Source organism: Xenopus laevis, chromosome 2L (genome assembly GCF_017654675.1).
Source record: "Xenopus laevis strain J_2021 chromosome 2L, Xenopus_laevis_v10.1, whole genome shotgun sequence".
Lineage (NCBI taxonomy): Eukaryota > Metazoa > Chordata > Amphibia > Anura > Pipidae > Xenopus > Xenopus laevis.
This window is the reverse complement of record NC_054373.1, coordinates 52418769-52438973: the sequence shown is the minus strand read 5'-3', so window position 1 is coordinate 52438973 and position 20205 is coordinate 52418769. Positions and strand designations below refer to the sequence as shown.

The following is a 20205-nucleotide window of genomic DNA, read 5'->3' as shown; positions in this document are numbered from 1 at the left end:
TGAAGGCATAAATATGACATACTTCTGTAGACAATCATTCTCTCCATAAATGAACAATTTCTAATAATGTTAGAAATTCAAATAAAGAAATTAGCAATCTACAAAATCCATCATTTTTGAATCAGGATGAATACTGAATAATGATGTGGATAAATAAAGAACTGAATTAAATTTCATTTGTACAATTAGAGGTCACATTTTAGTGGTTTTAGAGCTTTTTGAAACCACGAATAAACTCTATGGGTTTTATATAATAAAAGGCTCTAATTTTGTTCAGGTGCGATAAACTTTGGGTATCCTGGGCAAAGATTGTGCCTTTTATTACATTTGGGGGTGTTTCTCTTAATTCAAATGGTTAGAGGACGACAAGGTGCTCCAGAATTAGTTGTAAAGTTACTCCCAAACAGTAAAAGTGGTCCGGGTGCACCAGCCCCAGACCCCCAGCTTTAGGGAGCGTACAGCAGAAGATAAAGAATCAGGGCTGACTGGCACTCAAACGGATCCACAAGACCAGAGATATTCAGTTAAAAGATAAATTTATTGGTAGAAAAATTTAAAATTATAGCTTCATCTCTATCCACCCTACGCGTTTCACATGCGTTGAAAGATATTAAAAGTTCTGCATATAAAACGTCTCTAAAACCTCTAAAAATTCAAGTGTTTCAGACAATTAGAGGCCTATTTATCAAAGGTCGAATTTTTGTGTTTTTTTAAACTACGACTAAACTCACTTTTTATGAAACCTTGAATGAATTATTAAAAGATCCAAATAAAAAAAAGTATGAACAGAAAATAACCATCCAAAAAAAATCAGAATACCTCTAAAACCTCTAAAAATTCCGAGAGAAATAAAAATCTGAAAACCTCCAGTCCAAATTGATTTAAAAAGGTCCAATAGGATCAGCGCATCTCCCATTGACTTCTATAGGACCTTGACAACTTTTTTACCTGGAGAAGTTTTGTATTAAAGGTGTTTTGTGTATTTTACATCTTGAATTTTTAAAGCTTAAAAAGAAAATAGGAAAACCACAAATTTTTTAGATCTATGGAAAACAAACTAAATTCGATTACTAAATCAGCCCGAACTAGAAAAAAAAATCTGAAAACCTCTAAACGTCTGAATGGTTTAAACAAAAAAAAAAGGTCCAATAGGAGCAGCACATTTCCCATTGACTCCTATGGGATCTTGGGATCTTTATGGTTTTTTTTAGAGGTTTAGAGATATAAAAAAACAAGCATTTAGAGAAAAAATACGATTTGTAAAAAAAAAAAAAGGAAATCGCCCTATTTGTTTTGAGCATTTAAAAAAAAATCACCTGAATAAGAATTCGTTCTTACAGGTCTCATAATAATCACTGAAAATTTGTTTCTGCTGAATACTAAAAATGTTGAACACATTTTGCAAGCATGCATAAGCATGCGTAGACTTTAAACAACATCACTTGGCTGTAGAACTGTGGACTCACACTAACTTCTGATTTCTGGTCATGTCAGAATCCCAAAATCTTGATCCCATGTAGATGTCATCTCTATTGAAGAGAAGAACACTGTGCTGCAGAGATGGAGCACTAGATAAAAACACTAGCGTAGATGCAGGTTTCAAATAATTGGATAGAATGGAAAGGCCACCAGGCACATCACAATTATTTAGAAATTTATGAGTGTATGATGGGATGGTGCAAGCGACACATTTTAATTTCTCAACTGCAGAATTTACAGTATCCGCCCTGGATAAATCGGGACACAAAAAGGAGGAAGATGGAAGCATTTGGAAAAAGCAAACAAACAACATTCGTGAAACCTTTGTGTTCATGGAGGTATTAGGATCGTAAGTACAGTGATCTCTTTTTCTTATCTCTTATCTCTGGGTGTTTTCCCTGTGTCCTGCCGGGCCAGTTCGACCCTGTGTGGAGGCCAGTAATATCTAGTTACTCCACTGACCCACTGATGACAAATGTTGCTATCAGAAACACAAAATATTCAAAAGACAGGAAAGAATGACCCACAATTTGCACCACCCCATTAATCATTCAGTTAATCCCATGTCAGAAAGTGAAGCATAAAACTTAACCTTTATTAAATTACTTAAAAACGACCAAGGTTGAGAAATTCACAAACAATTAAAAATACAAAAAGGAGGAGCACATCCAATGCTTCATGTAGTCTCATATCACCAAGGCTCTAAGATGTGATCTCATCTAACCAATGGGGATCATATAGAGCAAATTATCAATGGGATAGACTAAATTAAATCCTGTGTGTAATAGGTAATGGCAACTACATTGGTATGAGATATCCAGAGGGTGACTACACTTATATGTGCAGAAATCGTTACGTGAGCAGAGATAGTGGGCAATGTTGCTATTGAACCCACATCATAGCCGCAACCACTCTATATGACAGAGATATAATAACATGAAATCTGTCTTTGAGGGTTATGTACTCGGCATTGCACCAGTCTAACCGCTGTAGTGTCTTAAGACTATACTTTCATCATGCACCCACAGAGTTCCTGGTGGGTCTGTGAAAGATTAATTAAATTGCGGCGCAAGTATCATTAGGCTATCTTTACTCGGTATACCCCCAGCATTCCTGGCGGGTCCGAGATAAGGTTGATTACGGCGCAAGTGTCATAAAGCTATCCCTACTTAGTGTACCCCCAGCATTACTGGCGGGTCCAAAGTAAGGTAAATTACGGCGCAAAAGGATTGTTGTTAAAGCTGATGTGCTACCTGCCTAATTGAACTAAAATAACAGATAGGCGCCTGACGCGCGTTTCACTCGCATTAGCGAGCTTTGTCAAAGGCAATCTGTGGCGCGAAGAGGAGTGCATCTACATATAGGTACGGACAGAGCCGTTACAATTCAAATTAGCCAATGCGCATTGGTCCAAGATACATCAGCCAATGCGTACGCTTACCGAGGCCATGGGGAGGAGCAAATACTGCTCGTTCTGTGTTCCTAATGTACCGCCTACTCGAAGCTACTGTGCTGCTGCGATACAAAGTATCTACTAGTATCCGCCAACTCAAGGCTACTATGCTGATACAATATAAAGTATCTGCTTACTTTGTCAGTATTTGAGGGAGATAAGCATTACAGACTTGACATATTATTTGTCACATTTGCTGTAGACACGATAACTAGTATCAGATGATGAGAGAATGATAACTAGTATCAAATAATGAGGGAATGGATATTTAAGAGAATAGGAATTTGGTTTATGGCTAGTCACAACCCATATTACATTATATCCACAATATCCCATGTCACATCATTATGGGGAACAGGAGACCATCATGGGTTATACGCTAGAGATAATGGCGATATCCTGAGTATTTTAAATAAAAATGTTCATAGTAATACTCTCATTCATACCATCGGGGCCCATGGCATGCATATTAAAAATCCATTCACTTTCTTTTGCCAAGAGTGATGACTCCAAATCACCTCCCCTAATTCCAAGGGATATTTTGGATAGACCAGTCACTTGAAGACCCTTGCTATTATGATTGTGACATTCCAAAAAATGTCTACTCACTGGTGGTAATTTCTTTTCTAATTTGATCCATTCCGGTGCCTTGTCAATGCTTGTCACATGTTCTAGTACTCTTTTCTTGAGAGCACGATTCGTTTTACCAATATATATTTTCTCACATGGACAGGTCAGCATATAAATCACGCAGTCAGTATTGCATGTAAAAAATTGAGTGATATTATGTTTTTTGCCGAACAGAGCTTGCAGAGCTTGCCAATATATGCATAACAAATCTTCGATTTTGGATAGGTTCGGCAAAAAACATAATATCACTCAATTTTTTACATGCAATACTGACTGCGTGATTTATATGCTGACCTGTCCATGTGAGAAAATATATATTGGTAAAACGAATCGTGCTCTCAAGAAAAGAGTACTAGAACATGTGACAAGCATTGACAAGGCACCGGAATGGATCAAATTAGAAAAGAAATTACCACCAGTGAGTAGACATTTTTTGGAATGTCACAATCATAATAGCAAGGGTCTTCAAGTGACTGGTCTATCCAAAATATCCCTTGGAATTAGGGGAGGTGATTTGGAGTCATCACTCTTGGCAAAAGAAAGTGAATGGATTTTTAATATGCATGCCATGGGCCCCGATGGTATGAATGAGAGTATTACTATGAACATTTTTATTTAAAATACTCAGGATATCGCCATTATCTCTAGCGTATAACCCATGATGGTCTCCTGTTCCCCATAATGATGTGACATGGGATATTGTGGATATAATGTAATATGGGTTGTGACTAGCCATAAACCAAATTCCTATTCTCTTAAATATCCATTCCCTCATTATTTGATACTAGTTATCATTCTCTCATCATCTGATACTAGTTATCGTGTCTACAGCAAATGTGACAAATAATATGTCAAGTCTGTAATGCTTATCTCCCTCAAATACTGACAAAGTAAGCAGATACTTTATATTGTATCAGCATAGTAGCCTTGAGTTGGCGGATACTAGTAGATACTTTGTATCGCAGCAGCACAGTAGCTTCGAGTAGGCGGTACATTAGGAACACAGAACGAGCAGTATTTGCTCCTCCCCATGGCCTCGGTAAGCGTACGCATTGGCTGATGTATCTTGGACCAATGCGCATTGGCTAATTTGAATTGTAACGGCTCTGTCCGTACCTATATGTAGATGCACTCCTCTTCGCGCCGCAGATTGCCTTTGACAAAGCTCGCTAATGCGAGTGAAACGCGCGTCAGGCGCCTATCTGTTATTTTAGTTCAATTAGGCAGGTAGCACATCAACTTTATCAACAATCCTTTTGCGCCGTAATTTACCTTACTTTGGACCCACCAGTAATGCTGGGGGTACACTAAGTAGGGATAGCTTTATGACACTTGCGCCGTAATCAACCTTATCTCGGACCCGCCAGGAATGCTGGGGGTATACCGAGTAAAGATAGCCTAATGATACTTGCGCCGCAATTTAATTAATCTTTCACAGACCCACCAGGAACTCTGTGGGTGCATGATGAAAGTATAGTCTTTAGACACTACAGCGGTTAGACTGGTGCAATGCCGAGTACATAACCCTCAAAGACAGATTTCATGTTATTATATCTCTGTCATATAGAGTGGTTGCGGCTATGATGTGGGTTCAATAGCAACATTGCCCACTATCTCTGCTCACGTAACGATTTCTGCACATATAAGTGTAGTCACCCTCTGGATATCTCATACCAATGTAGTTGCCATTACCTATTACACACAGGATTTAATTTAGTCTATCCCATTGATAATTTGCTCTATATGATCCCCATTGGTTAGATGAGATCACATCTTAGAGCCTTGGTGATATGAGACTACATGAAGCATTGGATGTGCTCCTCCTTTTTGTATTTTTAATTGTTTGTGAATTTCTCAACCTTGGTCGTTTTTAAGTAATTTAATAAAGGTTAAGTTTTATGCTTCACTTTCTGACATGGGATTAACTGAATGATTAATGGGGTGGTGCAAATTGTGGGTCATTCTTTCCTGTCTTTTGAATATTTACTATTAACCCTTGACCCTGCACACCATTTTCGTGCCCTTTTGTTTGGTGGAAGGTGCTATATACTCCAATCTTTGTATATTATCAGAAACACAATACGGCCATTTTATTTGACATTCTAAGTACCGCAGGTCACAGAATGGTGCAGTCCAATCGAATGACTAATAATTAATCAAGCTTTACCTTATCTAGAAGTTCATTGTCAGCACAATTGATAACAGGTGCACATTGGAGGTGAATAACAAGCATTTTCTTGCCATTGATTTTCTGTTTCTTGCGCTGTCTGAACAATTCAAGGAAATCTGTTTATGCTTCAGGATTATAATGAAATCACTTAGCCTTTAATGTGCTGTATGGCTGAACTCAGCTGGCATCTCCTTGCTGCCATCTTCTTGATAAGAATGCTAACAATCCCATTAGGCACTACAAAGTCATTTTATAACACAAACCTGCAGAAGATTCCTTGAAACATCGATAATGAAACAATAGCAATAACAGCTCAATTTTGTATATTAAAGAATTCTATTTATTTCAGTTAACCATGTATTTATGACGCCGGCGTCAGTTTTTTTGGATGCCGGCTCACATTCGCTGGCATTTTGCGAATTTATTCAATCACGCAAATTCGCTGTGAATTCGCGCCTGGCGAATAAATTCGTCCATCACTAGCCACCCCCTATGTGCTGTACAGGTTATAGCTACCCCTAAAAGCCAATTCATACTCTAGTGTCATACTCTTAGAGCAGTCATCCCCAACCAGTGGCTTGTGATCTACATGTTGCTCACCAAAACAAATGCTTATTTTTGAATTCCAGGCTTAGTGCCAAGTTTTGGTTGCAAAAAAAACAGATGTACTGCCAAACAGAGCCTCTTATAGGCTGCCAGCCCACATAGGGACTACCAAATAGTAAATCATAGACCTTATTTGTCACCCCCTAGACTCAAAGTTGGGGACCCCTGCCCTAGAGGTTCAAGGAAAACTATGCTTAGGAGTGTCAACGGCCTGCACCAACATAGTCAAAAATAGGGATCCTATGGGATAAAGCTGAAGTGCAGCTGTCTATTATGCCTACAAGTGGTGTGTGGGCCAGCCCTAAACCCAAGGATCGGGCAGGTTTGGGCAGGCTACTGCAAAAAATCTTTGGGTCACAGGCGGGTTTGGGTTGAGTGTAGCCTTCTGCTCTCCCCGCCCACGACCCACACTGGCACATCACTTTAAAGAATTGCACCTGCCCCAACCATGTCTAAAAATAGAGGGGACGGAGCGGCCCAGGTGCAGGTTGGGAGTGTACAGGTGTGGGGCGGGTGAGGGTCGAGGAAAACTCTACCGACTCATCACTAATGCCTACCCTTTATCACATCCCTGCTCTTACAACTTTATCTCAAACATCTTTATGAGTTGTTATGCTTACAATGTACAGCCTGGAATAAAATAATACTGTGGCTCTGAAGATGGGTTGCCTCAAATCAGTAAAAATGACTGACCCCTGTATCTAGTAACACAGCGAACCAATTTATTTCATTCACAGGGATATTAAGACTCATTGACTTACGATGACAATATGACAATATGTCATTAAAAAATGCTGCTGGTGACAATTCGGCCTTTAGTGAATCTGCCCCTTGGTCTTTCACCTTAGTAATAAGGCACAGAAAAAAACCTATGGGAGTAAATGACTATATACTTCATTCTGCTGCTGGACAGTAACACAGATGGTGATATAAAGAGTTCTGAATGCCTCATAAGTACTGTATATATTCACATTTATACTCCTGCTACAACCCAAGTACAGCCATTACATGCTAGGTTAGTCTCCAGGCCCAATGAGGAAATAGCTCTATCTATGCTAAATTCAGTGATCTGTTCAGTTAAATATAGGGGCACTGCAGGGAAAATCCAGTTTCTAAATACTATTCATGTGGTCCTCTTGCATAACCCTGCAGGTATAATTAGGATTCCAGCTTTGCCTTCAGAAACAGAAAAGTCACTGACTGTGGATTACTAAGAAATCTGGGGTTTAGCAGGTACATAAAATAGCACATGCCCTGTTAGGATAATCTGTGACCTTTGCTGATGTTAGATAACAATGCATCAACCTAGGCGGCCCCATACACTATTCAAAGCCATTCCCCCCCCACGCTAATAACATGTTGGAGCTGGAACATGAAAAATATTCCGTTTCCATGGTGAATCAGAGACCCATTCATCCATTCATGTTATTTACAGCAGAATAATATTTCATTTAAATTTTTTGCTGTCACTCCAATGTTTTTTATAAATACTTCACATTTGATAATTATTGTTTATGTGGCAATTTCTGTTTTACCTTAGGAATAAAAATATTCTGCCACCCAGAATCAGGGGACTAATAGGATACAGTTCGTCCATGTGTCACCAGTTGTAGAGTAACTGCTGCATAACCACAAAAAGATCATTCCAGATTGACAGCATATTTGCACCCATGTTAGTTTAAGAAAGCCATTCCTTATGGAAACAGAAAAACATTTTGTAGATTTTTTAAAAAAAATCAAGTTAACTCCTAGGATGTGGATATTTGTTACTCCACTCGACCTAACTTCAATTCTTTAAGCCTTTATTGCATCTGTTTTTTGGTACAGGAGACTTATGACCAATATTTTTATACTGTGTTGATCAGTTTGATGATTGGACCGGTTTGTACCATGTTGGTCAGTGTACGGTGCATTGGTGGATAAGCAAGATACAGATAAAAGAGGCCATAGCGGTTGTTCTCCTCAGTTAGGCTGTAGGGCTGAACAAACAGAACAATATAAAAAGCGAGTTTGCCATAAAGCGAGTTGAAAAACTTGGGCTCAGAACAGTAAATGCTGGGTGCAAGGTGAGGCTGCATTAGAAAGGGGGCCAGGACCCCTGGGACATTGTTGAGGAGGTAATACTGCATATGACTACATTTATAATATCTATATTAGATATCTTTACCCTTTTAATTAACCAGTAACCCTTCAGAAAAAGTCTGACGCCCTTTGGGAAAAGCTTAAACCAAAAGGGACTGTGGAACATTCTCATTGTATTGCACAAACAAAGCAAGAGTTTGTCATAGCCTTTAAACCCAGAAAAACAAATCACATTTTAGCTTTCAGTCTTCTGACAACTGTAGTCCATTAAGCACTAACTGCTTACTGAGGGTTTTATAGGTTACAGGAACAGGACAACCTTTGACTATATTCATGTATAATCTTCGTGCGCAGAACAAGGAGACAGCGCAGTCATTCTGCTTTTTTTAAAGCTTGTGTCATTTGTCCAACAAAGATATTGATTAATAAATGGAATTTAGAACTGAAATGTAAAGATGAGCTAATATGAGGAATGAGAAAAAAATTTATTTATAGCAAACATTCACTTAACAAGGAAAACTAAAATAAATAGGGGTGTGTTTCCATTTAGAAAAGGCTATTTGGAAACACCTAAAAAATTATATTGAGGACATTTAGGGGGTTATTTATCAAAGGTGGAGTGTTAGAGTTTTTTTTTTACCTCAAATGAATTTGAATAAACTGGTTTCTTATTTAAGAAAAAACTAGAATGTGAAACACCCGATTCTACCAGTTCGAGTCCCGTAACACGAAAACTCTAACTGATCAAGTTTTTGGTGAAAAAAAAAAATTGAATCGCTCGTATCATAGAGTTTTTGGGCAAAACCATCCGAAAAAATAACTTGAACATCAAGGAGGCTGTTAAACTCTTCCAATGGTTCACAGCACATCTGCCATTGACTTCTACATGGCCACAACTGGTTTTAGGAGGTGTATTTTCGGATTCAAGCTATTTCAAGGGATGGGGTATAATATATCTTAAATATTTCAAGTTTTTTTATCTTTAAAAAATACAACTCGAAAACTAGAATTTTTGTGGAAAAAACAACTCGAACCTTAATAAATCTGCCCCTAATCAGACTTCTTCAGTTCTTTAAATCTGACACTGTAAATGAAATTTTCCATAGTCTGTATAAAGAGATGTATTAACAGTATATGTATTAACTGCCCTGATTTTTGGAAAGTAGTCAATTGCCATTGTGCTGGAGGAGTCCAGGAAGGACAAAATTAGAGTTTTTTCCAGTTTATATCACACTTACATGGTCAAATATGTGGACAAATATGTTAGTGGTCTTGATTTATAGATGCTAGTGATTATAACATTATGCACTGTTGATGGTAAAGACATAGTTTAAGCCATAAATTAATTGAGGCTCATGCTTTAACCAATTTTACTATGCGTAAACTAAGTTTTTTTTTAATAATGTCTTTATTTGCACCAATTAAACATATCAACAAATAAACAAAATTCAATGAACAAACAAACAAAATTCAATGCCATATAGTATTGTCATTTTACATAGGGTTACAAATAAAAAGGAAGAAGACCTACACACAAGGGTTTCCCCCGGCCTACTCCCACATTCCTCAATATATGTTACAAAGTAAACCACCCTATCTCTGTTGATCAATATCATTTTTTCATTTTCCCCACAAGGTTAACTTTAAATGCATTTAAGATCCTATTAGGTATAAGGCCACCTGATCTGTCACCAATTCTGTCACCAATTCCATTACATTTAAGTTGTCATTATCGGGTTTCTCCCTGCCAATTCTTCGGACATGTACCATGTGGTGAAGCGAAAAACATAGGAAATTTCCTGTTGAAGTGTGGAGGGTAGTGTTTGTATATATTTTGACTAAGTGGTAAAAAAAGGCTGTAAATTGAGTTCCCTATTTATGGAGGCTAATCCATGCGGTAAACAAGGTCTAGCTTCGTAATAATCATCTCAAGTGGTGGGGTATGGTTTGCTATCCAACAATGTAATATTGCCTTTCTGCTAACTGCAGAGATTATGTTTGCTAATTTCTTGTCTGCCTTTGGGATATTAGTTGTGTCTCCAAAAATCGCCCATAAAGGTGTAAGGCGGACCTGAATGTGTAAGATCTGGATTTTGTTGTAGCCATTTTCCTATACATTTATCAAAGTCCTTGTCCGATACTGAAGGTTTTATAATTCTATATATAGGTGAGATGAAGGGCTGTATTGTAGAGGATCGAAACAAACAATCAATTGGGTTGTCAATATCTTGTGTAACTGTAAGTTTTTAATAACAGCTGATTGTGTATATAAATATGTGGCAGTATTTTTTGTAGCATACTTTATATAGCCTGGGCATAACAGACTTTTTGATATTATAGTATGATCATTTGTTCATTTAGTAGATACAAGGTCAAAGCCATCCTCAAGGAAATTTAAAGAAGCATAACTTGACCTGCCTGTCCATCATTAATGGGCTTCTGAAGGCAATGTCCTAATTTTAAAAAAAGCAGTTAAGTCACTTAAGGTCTTAAGGAGGATTAGTTGATGCTAATTGGGGAATTCAAGCAATGACACCAATAAATGGATCATGATTAACCAGTAAAGAGCTGGTATGAGCTTCAAATACATATATTTTAGTGTTTTTAGTTCTATTTAGGTTTCCATTTAGTATTTTAGGTTTCTATGAACCTAAAACAACAGTTCCCAACTGAGGGTTGAATGATTGAATCATAATGAAGGCCAATGCTGCAGGCTCATCAGGAGAGGGTTGGATGTGGTCCTAATCCCAAAGGGATTTTCAAACCTGCCCAATAGATATTTGGGTGATATTTGTAGCCAGATATCTGTAAGGGAGGAAGTCAAACCTTAAGTTATGAAGAGACAAACATTATTGGTTTATACCAACCAGAGGAGTCTGTAAATATTGAAAGCTGCACATTTTTGTTAAAGTGGTGTTCAGTAAGCCGTAATTCCATCATTTATTTGTTATTAGTCATTTGTTAGTCGTTTGTTAGTAGTTTGTTAGTCATTTGTTAGGTTTTGGATACGTTATCCAGAAACCCATTATCCAGCAATCTCCAAATTATGGAAAGGCCATCTCCCATAGACTTCATTTTCTCCAAATAATCCACATTTTTAAAAATGATTTCCTTTTTCTCTGTAAAAAAACAGTACCTTGTACTTAATCCAAACTAAGATATAATTAATCCTTATTGGAAGCAAAGCCAGCCTATTGCAGATTTAGGGGGTTATTTATCAAAGGTCGAGTTTGTGAGATTTGTGAGGTTTTTTCTACATAGAATTAACTCACAAATTGAATGTTTGCTTATTTATGAAAAAAACCTGAATGTTAAAAACTTGTTTGAATCAGGGGAAAAACTCAATACCTCGAACTGATTGAATTTTTTAGCACAAACCACTGAAAAAACCCATGAAGGCTAAAAACATCTTCAAATGGTTCAAGGGACCTTTGCTATTGACTTCTACTTGACCTCAACAGGTTTTAGCTGGATTATTTTCAGATTCTGGCTTTTTGCAGCCTCAGGGCATAATAAATGTCGAAAAATTTGAGTTTTTACTGAAATTACCCTCAAAAAATTGAATTTTTCAGGAAAAACAGAACTCAAACTTTAAAGGGGTTGTTCACCTTCCAAACACTTTTTCCAATTCAGTTGTTTTTAGATTGTTCCCCAGAAAATAAGACTTTTTTCAAATACTTTCCATTATTTATTGTTTACGTTTTTTCCAAAATCTAAATTTAAAGTTGAATGTCCCTGTCTCTGGTGTTTCAGTCTGGCAGCTCAGTAATTCAGGTGAAGACTCTAAACTGTTATTATTTTGCAACATTGGGTTGATACATTTCTCAGCAGCATCTCTGGAGTATTAGCAACAATTGTATCAATTCTAACAGCTGCCTTTAATGAAACCCAGAGATTCTGCTCAGCAGGGGACAAAGATAATAAATGTATCAACTAAATGTATCCATTTAGAACAGTTTACAGGATCGGCGACCCCCCCTCCCAGAGCTGCTTCAGAAGGAGAGAAATGACACTTTACCCTTCAATATTAGAAAAACCGTCACATATAGAAAATAGAAAGTCATTGGAAAAAGTTGTTATTTCTGGTGATCTATCTGAAACCAACTAGTTGTTTCAAGGTGGACAACCCCTTTAATAAATAACCTCCTTAATGTATGAAGATCCAAATCATGGAAAGTTCCAGGTCTCTAGCATTCTGGATAACAGGTCCGATACCAGTATTGTGGTCTTTTAGTAAATGAAAAGTTAAAGATTTATTTATTATTAGTCGTGACATTTGGTGGGTTTACACCAAAAAATTAAATATGACGTACAGTATGTTTCCTTAATAGTATTTGAAATCTGCTACATATATTTTTCATATTTCTATAATATTATTCATCCTGTACGTTAATACATTTTATGCAGCCCTTATTCCTCTTATGTTCCTATACCAGACTTCCACACAAACACACTTACCAGGGCCAGTTCCATTAGCCAATTAACCTACCAATATGTTCTTGAAATATCGGATGAATCAAGCCCATGAGCCCAGCTACAAAAGGCAACAATCATGATGTCTCAACGCCAAACTACTGCAATGCCCTTAAACTAAGGAGTTGCATAGACATTATTATAAGGTTGTGTGTTTCTTTTTTTCTCTTTTGCAGAGGGGCCTTTTCAGAGGTCTACCTTGTGAAGCATAGATCTACTGGTCAGCACTTTGCTTTGAAGTGTATTAAGAAAGTCAACAGTTCGCGAGACAAGAGCCTGGAGAATGAGATAGCAGTGCTGAAAAAGTGAGCAATACCAACACTAATATGTAAACAAGACACAGCAGCTAAAGGACAAGTTATCCTTAACATGGTGTATTGTACATATGCTCAAATAAATGTATCTAATATTTAGCAGTTTTAACTCAACATCACAGAATGCATCAGGCCACGGGGGAATCTGGACCATAGTAATCTGCCTTTCCTGCACTTTCTGCAGTTTAAACTGAATGGGCAGGGACTGAGGAAGGGCGCACACCAAACCCCCAAAGAATTTTTTTATTTGCAGAGGAGCTTGGCCTGTTATGTCTATTTTTTTTAAAAAATAAATAATTTTCTTTTACCCCTCTTTACCTTGTACTTGATCCTAATTAACATATCATTAATCCTTAGTGGAGGCAAAATAATCCCATTGGGGCTAATTAATGCTTAAATTATTTTTCATTAGACATACGGGGATGTAATAAAAGTCGGTAACGGAAAAACTATGTCCGACAATGGAGGACCGTTTGCGAATTTTAGAGTTTGCGTCAATGCGCAGTCAATGTAATAAAACTTCTTACTGAAAAAGTCGTTAATTATATTTGCTCCAAAAGATTACAACACCTTCAAGCACTTCTTAAGAGTGCGCAATTAAAATTCGCAATGCGCAATTACAATTTGCAATGCAATAACAGTTTAAGGAACAATATTACATTGCGAGATGTGGATTTTTAGTCTTATTGGTGTGGATTGTTTGACTCTTTGCGACTTTAATTACATTTCCCCCATAAAGTATAAATCCAAATAACGGAATTACCCCTGGAAAAATCCAGCATTCTGGAGAACAGATGCCATACCTATAGTTATCTTTGGGCTCATTGTAACGTAACTCATATTCCTATTCTGTTTCTTTAATCTTTAGGATTAAACATGAAAACATTGTGACACTTGAGGATATCTACGAGAGTTCTTCACATTTCTACCTTGTAATGCAGCTGTAAGTTTAACAGGTGTATACACACAAACACAGAACAATTGGGTCGTTAAATGGGTCTGTATAGGAAAAAGTTCCTAAAGGAAGACTGTAAAGCATACTAGGATAGGCAGCAATATTTGAGATGGAAGAGTTTATAAGTAAAGGCTCTCCATAAAATAGCAAAGCCATTATTTTAATCAGCAAGAAGCACTCAAAAACAGGAGCCTCTCAATTGTAGCATATAAAAAGAAAATCAGCATTTAGTAAAAAAAAATACCTCAAATTTAGTTTATTTTGGTATCAATAAAAAAAAATGACGGTTTACAAAAGAGGATGTAAATGAATTGTTTCCTGCAAGGTCAATTGTCTGATCGGGCATTTCTGCATTCAGGTGTCTATACAGGGAAGACATGAACCAATTATATAGTGCTGTGAAGTAGCTTAAAGAATTTGTTCTCGGTACCTGCCCTTAGAAATCTATAAGACCCTGTATAATGTTTCAGGCCACTGATTCCCACTTATTTCAGTCTCTATAAGTGAGTTATTTATGGCAGTCAGTTTTGTTTTTATACAAATACAACTTTTTTTTAGGGTCTCCGGGGGTGAATTGTTTGACCGTATTTTAGAACGAGGAGTTTACACTGAGAAAGATGCCAGCAATGTGATACGCCAAGTCCTTTCTGCTGTGAAATATCTTCATGACAATGGAATTGTACACAGAGATTTAAAAGTAAGAGGAAAACCTTTTATGATGTAGAAATTGCTGCTGAAAAATAGATTTCTTTTAGAGGGGAATATAAATAGAAAATATGCTCACAGTCATAAGCCACAGAACTATGTTTTTATTTGTCATAGAAGATTTATGTTCTGGAAATAATTGTAGTTTAGTGCTACTGTTAGTGAGACAAAGAACGCCCCCGCATGCAACAATTTCCATAGCCATTCTCTTTCATTGTTCAATGATTGCAAATTACTAGCTGCATTTGATGGCGAGGAGAGCTAAACAATAGATAAGTGTTTTTCCCCTACAAATATTGTGTTTACCTTTGGTTGACCATGTTGCTGAAAGCATTATAGAAGAGTGCCTGATAAGCTTTAAGGAAAACAAATCCATAAATGATCAGTGACACCAAAAACACATTTGATCCGACATATCAGTTATGTTCTGTAAATAGAAACTGTTTTATTTGCAGCAGAAGTGAAGTTTTTATTGTATCATTTCTGATCAACCATGTTTTTTTTCTCTTGTCTGAACAAATACATAAAAATATCACAATTTGTAGAAAAAGGTACAGAAATTGTCAACTGTACAGACCAACTGACCAATCAGTGTACATTTAGAACATTTTCCTGGTGTTATTGGACCTTTAGGTTGAAACCATCACTGTGACAATCAATAAAGAGGGGTTTGGATGATTTCTTGGACAAGCATAATATGCAACTCTATTGTGATACTATTATATACAATTAATATAGATACTGGTATATATATATATTATACATGAGTTTATAGATAGGTTGGTATATATAGAAGTATGTGTATATAACAGCACTGGGGTTTGTTTTTCAACACAAATCCATACCTGGCAAAATATTTCCCTCGTCACTACTAATATCAAGCAAATAGCACAGCTTGTTATTAACATGAAGGACATTAATTAAAATATAATCAAGTAATTAATCAAATAGGTGACAACAAAGATTTCCATTGTCAATTAAGCCCTTGATGAAGTTTTAGATGTATAAAGTTTATATCACTTATTGTTAGTGATGAGCGAATTTATTCGCCAGGCGCGAATTCCCGCGATTCTCCACCGGCGAATAAATTCATGAAACTGCCACAAAAAAAGGACACCGGCATCTGGCGAAGCGAAACGGCCCAAATTCGGCCATTTGCCCATAGTCATCTTGTAACTCTTCTGATTTCAGACTTTAACTGCATTGGAGATGAGTAACATAATGGGGGATATTTATTAAATCCAAATGTTGAAAACTCCAAAAAATCTAGTTTGTTTACTATAAAATCCAAATTTTTAGTGTGAAAAAACCCCTCAAACTTTTGAGGATTTATTAAAGCCCAATGGTGCAAAAAGTCAGAATCCGAAAATCCGGCATCTCAGACCTGCCGAGATTGTATAAGTAAGTGGGAGAGGTCTCCATTCTGTGGTCTGCAATGGAATTAGCCCGAAAATCCGTCTATTTCGGACTTTTCGGGCAAAAATACAAAAAATTCAGGCTTTTCAAGGAAAAAGCCCGGAAAAATCGTACAATTCGGGTTTAAGTTTGATTTTATAGAGTTTGTCCCCAATCCGTTTTTAATAACAAATAAGGTCCAATTGTGGATTCAATTTCTTGGTCAGACTTTTTTAATTTAAATTCTGATTTCTGTCTCTATTGCCAAGGAAATGTGACGTGTGTCTTAAACTGTTAGTGATTGTAATGCCAAATATAGATCTACTGCTTTGTCATCTTCACTGCCCCTGTAATAGTGACTTATTTTATATATTGAAAATAGTTTGCACCCTGTTTGAACCGGTGAAATAAGTCAACAATGTCATTTACAGCCTGAAAACCTACTGTATCTAACGCCTGATGACAATTCCAAGATAATGATAACAGATTTTGGCCTTTCTAAAATGGAAGAAAGTGGCATCATGTCTACCGCATGCGGCACTCCGGGATATGTGGGTGAGCCAAACCTAATGATGTGATTAACTTCAAACTGTGTTTTAAAAGACAGTAAATTGATTAGAAAACAGACACAAATGGCAATAACAGACATGCCAAGCTGAATGTTGCCAATGCAATCCTTTCAACTGTGAATTTAGTAGAAAGTGTTCTCCAAAGATACTTGCAAATCACTGTTGGGGGAGCAGAATAAAAATGGATAAATGAAAACATAGGATCAGTGCAAATTGTTGTATTTATTTCATTTTACAGCCCACAAATGTATTCATTCGTCCATTCTATATATATTTATTTGCATAATTTATAATCTGCACCAGTGCATGCAATAAAGAAGAATTCATTAGTCCCATTACTGTATGATTCCTGTGTATGATATATTCTGTTGTTTCTTTTGTGTGTTCCCCAGCACCGGAGGTTCTTGCTCAAAAGCCGTACAGTAAAGCAGTGGACTGCTGGTCTATTGGAGTTATTACCTATATTTTGTAAGTCCTTTTCTATCAGTTGCATTACCAAAGTTTATTATCAGAACAAGCATAGATTTTGCATAGATGTGTGTTTTCTTCATTGTTTACATTGAAGTAGTGAACTAAATTAGCAAAGAACAGAGGAACCAACACAGAGACACAGCAGCTATCTTGGTTGAATTTAAGTAATTGCTGAAGACGCCTCGCAGCTTTCATGCTCTTAAAGGAGACATATTAATTAAAAAAACAAGAATGTGCCACTGCATTAAACTCTATTAGATATAGAAGGAATGTGTTTTAGAAAGTCATATTTTTGGTTACTTTATTGAAAATTTCTGCAAAACTACTAGTCCCGCCCATCTGCTGCCTCCTTTCCCAGGCTGTGCAGGGGAGCCAGTGGCACCCAGCTCACTGCACTGCAGGATAGGAACCAATCAACAGCTAGGCTGATCTGATAGGGAACTGAAGCCTTTCTTTGCTTTTGTGACTGCAGGGCTGTGATTGGCTGTTCCCCTCTTACTGTGCTTCTGGCAGGAACAGCTAGGACATGACCACCCCTCATTTGAAACATTTACAGGGACTGTAGCAGATCTATAGGAAGCTCCTATAACGGGGCTTTTTTAAAGATAATATTAATGTTTGGCCACAAGTAAAACCAGCACCTTGCAGAATACATTATTGCCCAGAAAATAAGGGGGGTTTCATTTATCCAGGGCTGGTCCTATCAAATGTGGGGCCCAATTGGGACCATGTTGGCGGGGCCCCTAGACAAAGTGTTGCTGGCTACTGACACACCAAGTATTTAGGAAAATAAGGGCATACAGGCACAAAATAGTAAGGAAAGGGGCAGACAAGGTAAGAGAGTGAGAGGGATGAAATAGGGGCACATAATAGGGGCACACAGGGTAAGAGAGAGAGGGAGGAAATAGGAGAGTGGACTGGGCCAATTAGTTTGGGGCAGGCTGGGCCGATTCAGCTTGGGAGCAGGCTTGGTTGGATTGAGGGTAGGCAGGGCCTATCAAGGTTGGAGGAAAGATGGGCTTATGAGAGTTGGGGGCAGGCTAGACCTATGGAGTTGGGGGATAGGTTGGCTTATCAGAGTTGGGGGTGGGCTGGACCTATGGATTTGGGGATGGGCTGGACTCTCAAAGTTGGGGGCAGGCCAGGCAGCATCATGTGCTGGGGGAAATATTATCTGTGCTGCCCTCTGGTGCGGGGCCCCCAGAGGTGCGGGGCCCTATTGGGCCCAATTGGTCCAATAGGCCTAAGGCCGGCCCTGCATTTATCCTATATGTCTCCTTAAAAAAAGACACTCTTTTGGATAATGAATTCACAATGTGACCATCTGAACTTGATAAATGCATTTCCTATTAAAGGGGACATACTGTGTAAAAAGCAAGAATGTGCCATTGCTTTATACCACCCTAAATATAGAAGGAATGAGCTTAGAAAAGTTGTGTTTGTGCTGCTGTATTGAAAATATCCACAAAAATCCCATCTGCTCCACTTCTCGCTAGCTGCTTTTCCAGGTAGTGAACAGGAGCAGGCAGCGCTCAGGATTTTAGACTGTAGGATGCCAGCCAATCAACAATCAGGTGGACCTGGCAGGGAACTGCAGTCTATATTTGCCTTTGTTAATGCAGGGCTTTGATTGGCTATCCTCTTTCTTCTGTATTTTGGTAAGGGCTGTTTCATTTAAAAGTGTCTGGGGCCAGAGAGGATCTATAGGGAGCTCCAATAAATTCATTTTTAAAGATAATGATAGATAATGATAATTTTTAGCCCAGACTGAAACCAGCACCATTTATTATACCTTATTGCCTAAAGATAAGGGGATATTGACTTACACTACATGCCTCTGTTAATGAGATGGCCATTTTTGCTAAAACATTTAAAAATCAATCAAACTTTCTCAGATCCACACATTATGTATGTATATATATATATATATATATATATATATATATATATATATATATATATATATATATATATATATATATATATATATATATTTTTATATATATATATATATATATATATATATATATATATATATATATATATATATATATATATATATATATATATATATATATATATATATATTGGAGACAGAAACGTTGGCAGATTTTTTAAAATATGACAATAAAAATTTGAAATTGTATATTTATAACCAAATCCCAGTGTGCACCTATTCCTTGGACAAAGATATATATATATATATATATATATATATATATATATATATATATATATATATATATATATATATATATATATATATATATATATAGGACCAGAGAGTAGCACCCACACTGTATCTTCTTTGCTCCAAAGGATTTATTAGAATACAAAAAGCATTTTCATCGGATTTACATCGACTTTCCGGTTGTGCTCTACAACCTTTATCAAGATGTGTTACTTAATCAAGTAACACATCTTGATTAAGTAACACATCTTGATAAAGGTTGTAGAGCACAACCGAAACGTCGATGTAAATCCGATGTAAATGCTTTTTGTATTCTAATAAATCCTTTGGAGCAAAGAAGATACGGTGTGCGTACAACGTTCAACTACAGCACATCACCCGATACTTATTCAATACCAGATAGCGTGTGCGGATATTGGAGTCTTTTATCTTTTATTTATATATATATATATATATATATATATATATATATATATATATATATATATATATATATATATATATATATATATAGACACATGACATAGCAGTGTCTAGCAAAAATGGTGTAAAACCTCATTCCTTGAATGTTCCTTGGAATGTAAAAGCTTTATTGTGCCACATGATAGTTAAACTGCTTATATAGATCAGAACTTTTGATTTGATACATAACTCTGATATTAAATCTGTTGTGATCAGTTGTTCTACACCGCAGTCCCATGTCTTGTTGTAT

At 36.9% G+C, this 20205-nt stretch overlaps 1 protein-coding gene across 2 annotated transcripts in view; it reads left to right on the top strand.

Annotated features, from left to right (window-relative positions):
* Window positions 1-20205, top strand: part of camk1g.L (calcium/calmodulin-dependent protein kinase IG L homeolog) — a 54894-nt gene that overhangs the window by 19835 nt on the left and 14854 nt on the right. For both annotated transcript variants that reach the window (XM_041581874.1, XM_018246335.2), the window contains exons 4-9: window positions 1711-1828; window positions 13070-13198; window positions 14076-14150; window positions 14721-14859; window positions 16694-16817; window positions 17224-17299. In XM_041581874.1, coding sequence (XP_041437808.1) covers window positions 1711-1828; window positions 13070-13198; window positions 14076-14150; window positions 14721-14859; window positions 16694-16817; window positions 17224-17299 — 661 coding nt within the window. The remainder of the gene's footprint in view (window positions 1-1710; window positions 1829-13069; window positions 13199-14075; window positions 14151-14720; window positions 14860-16693; window positions 16818-17223; window positions 17300-20205) is intronic.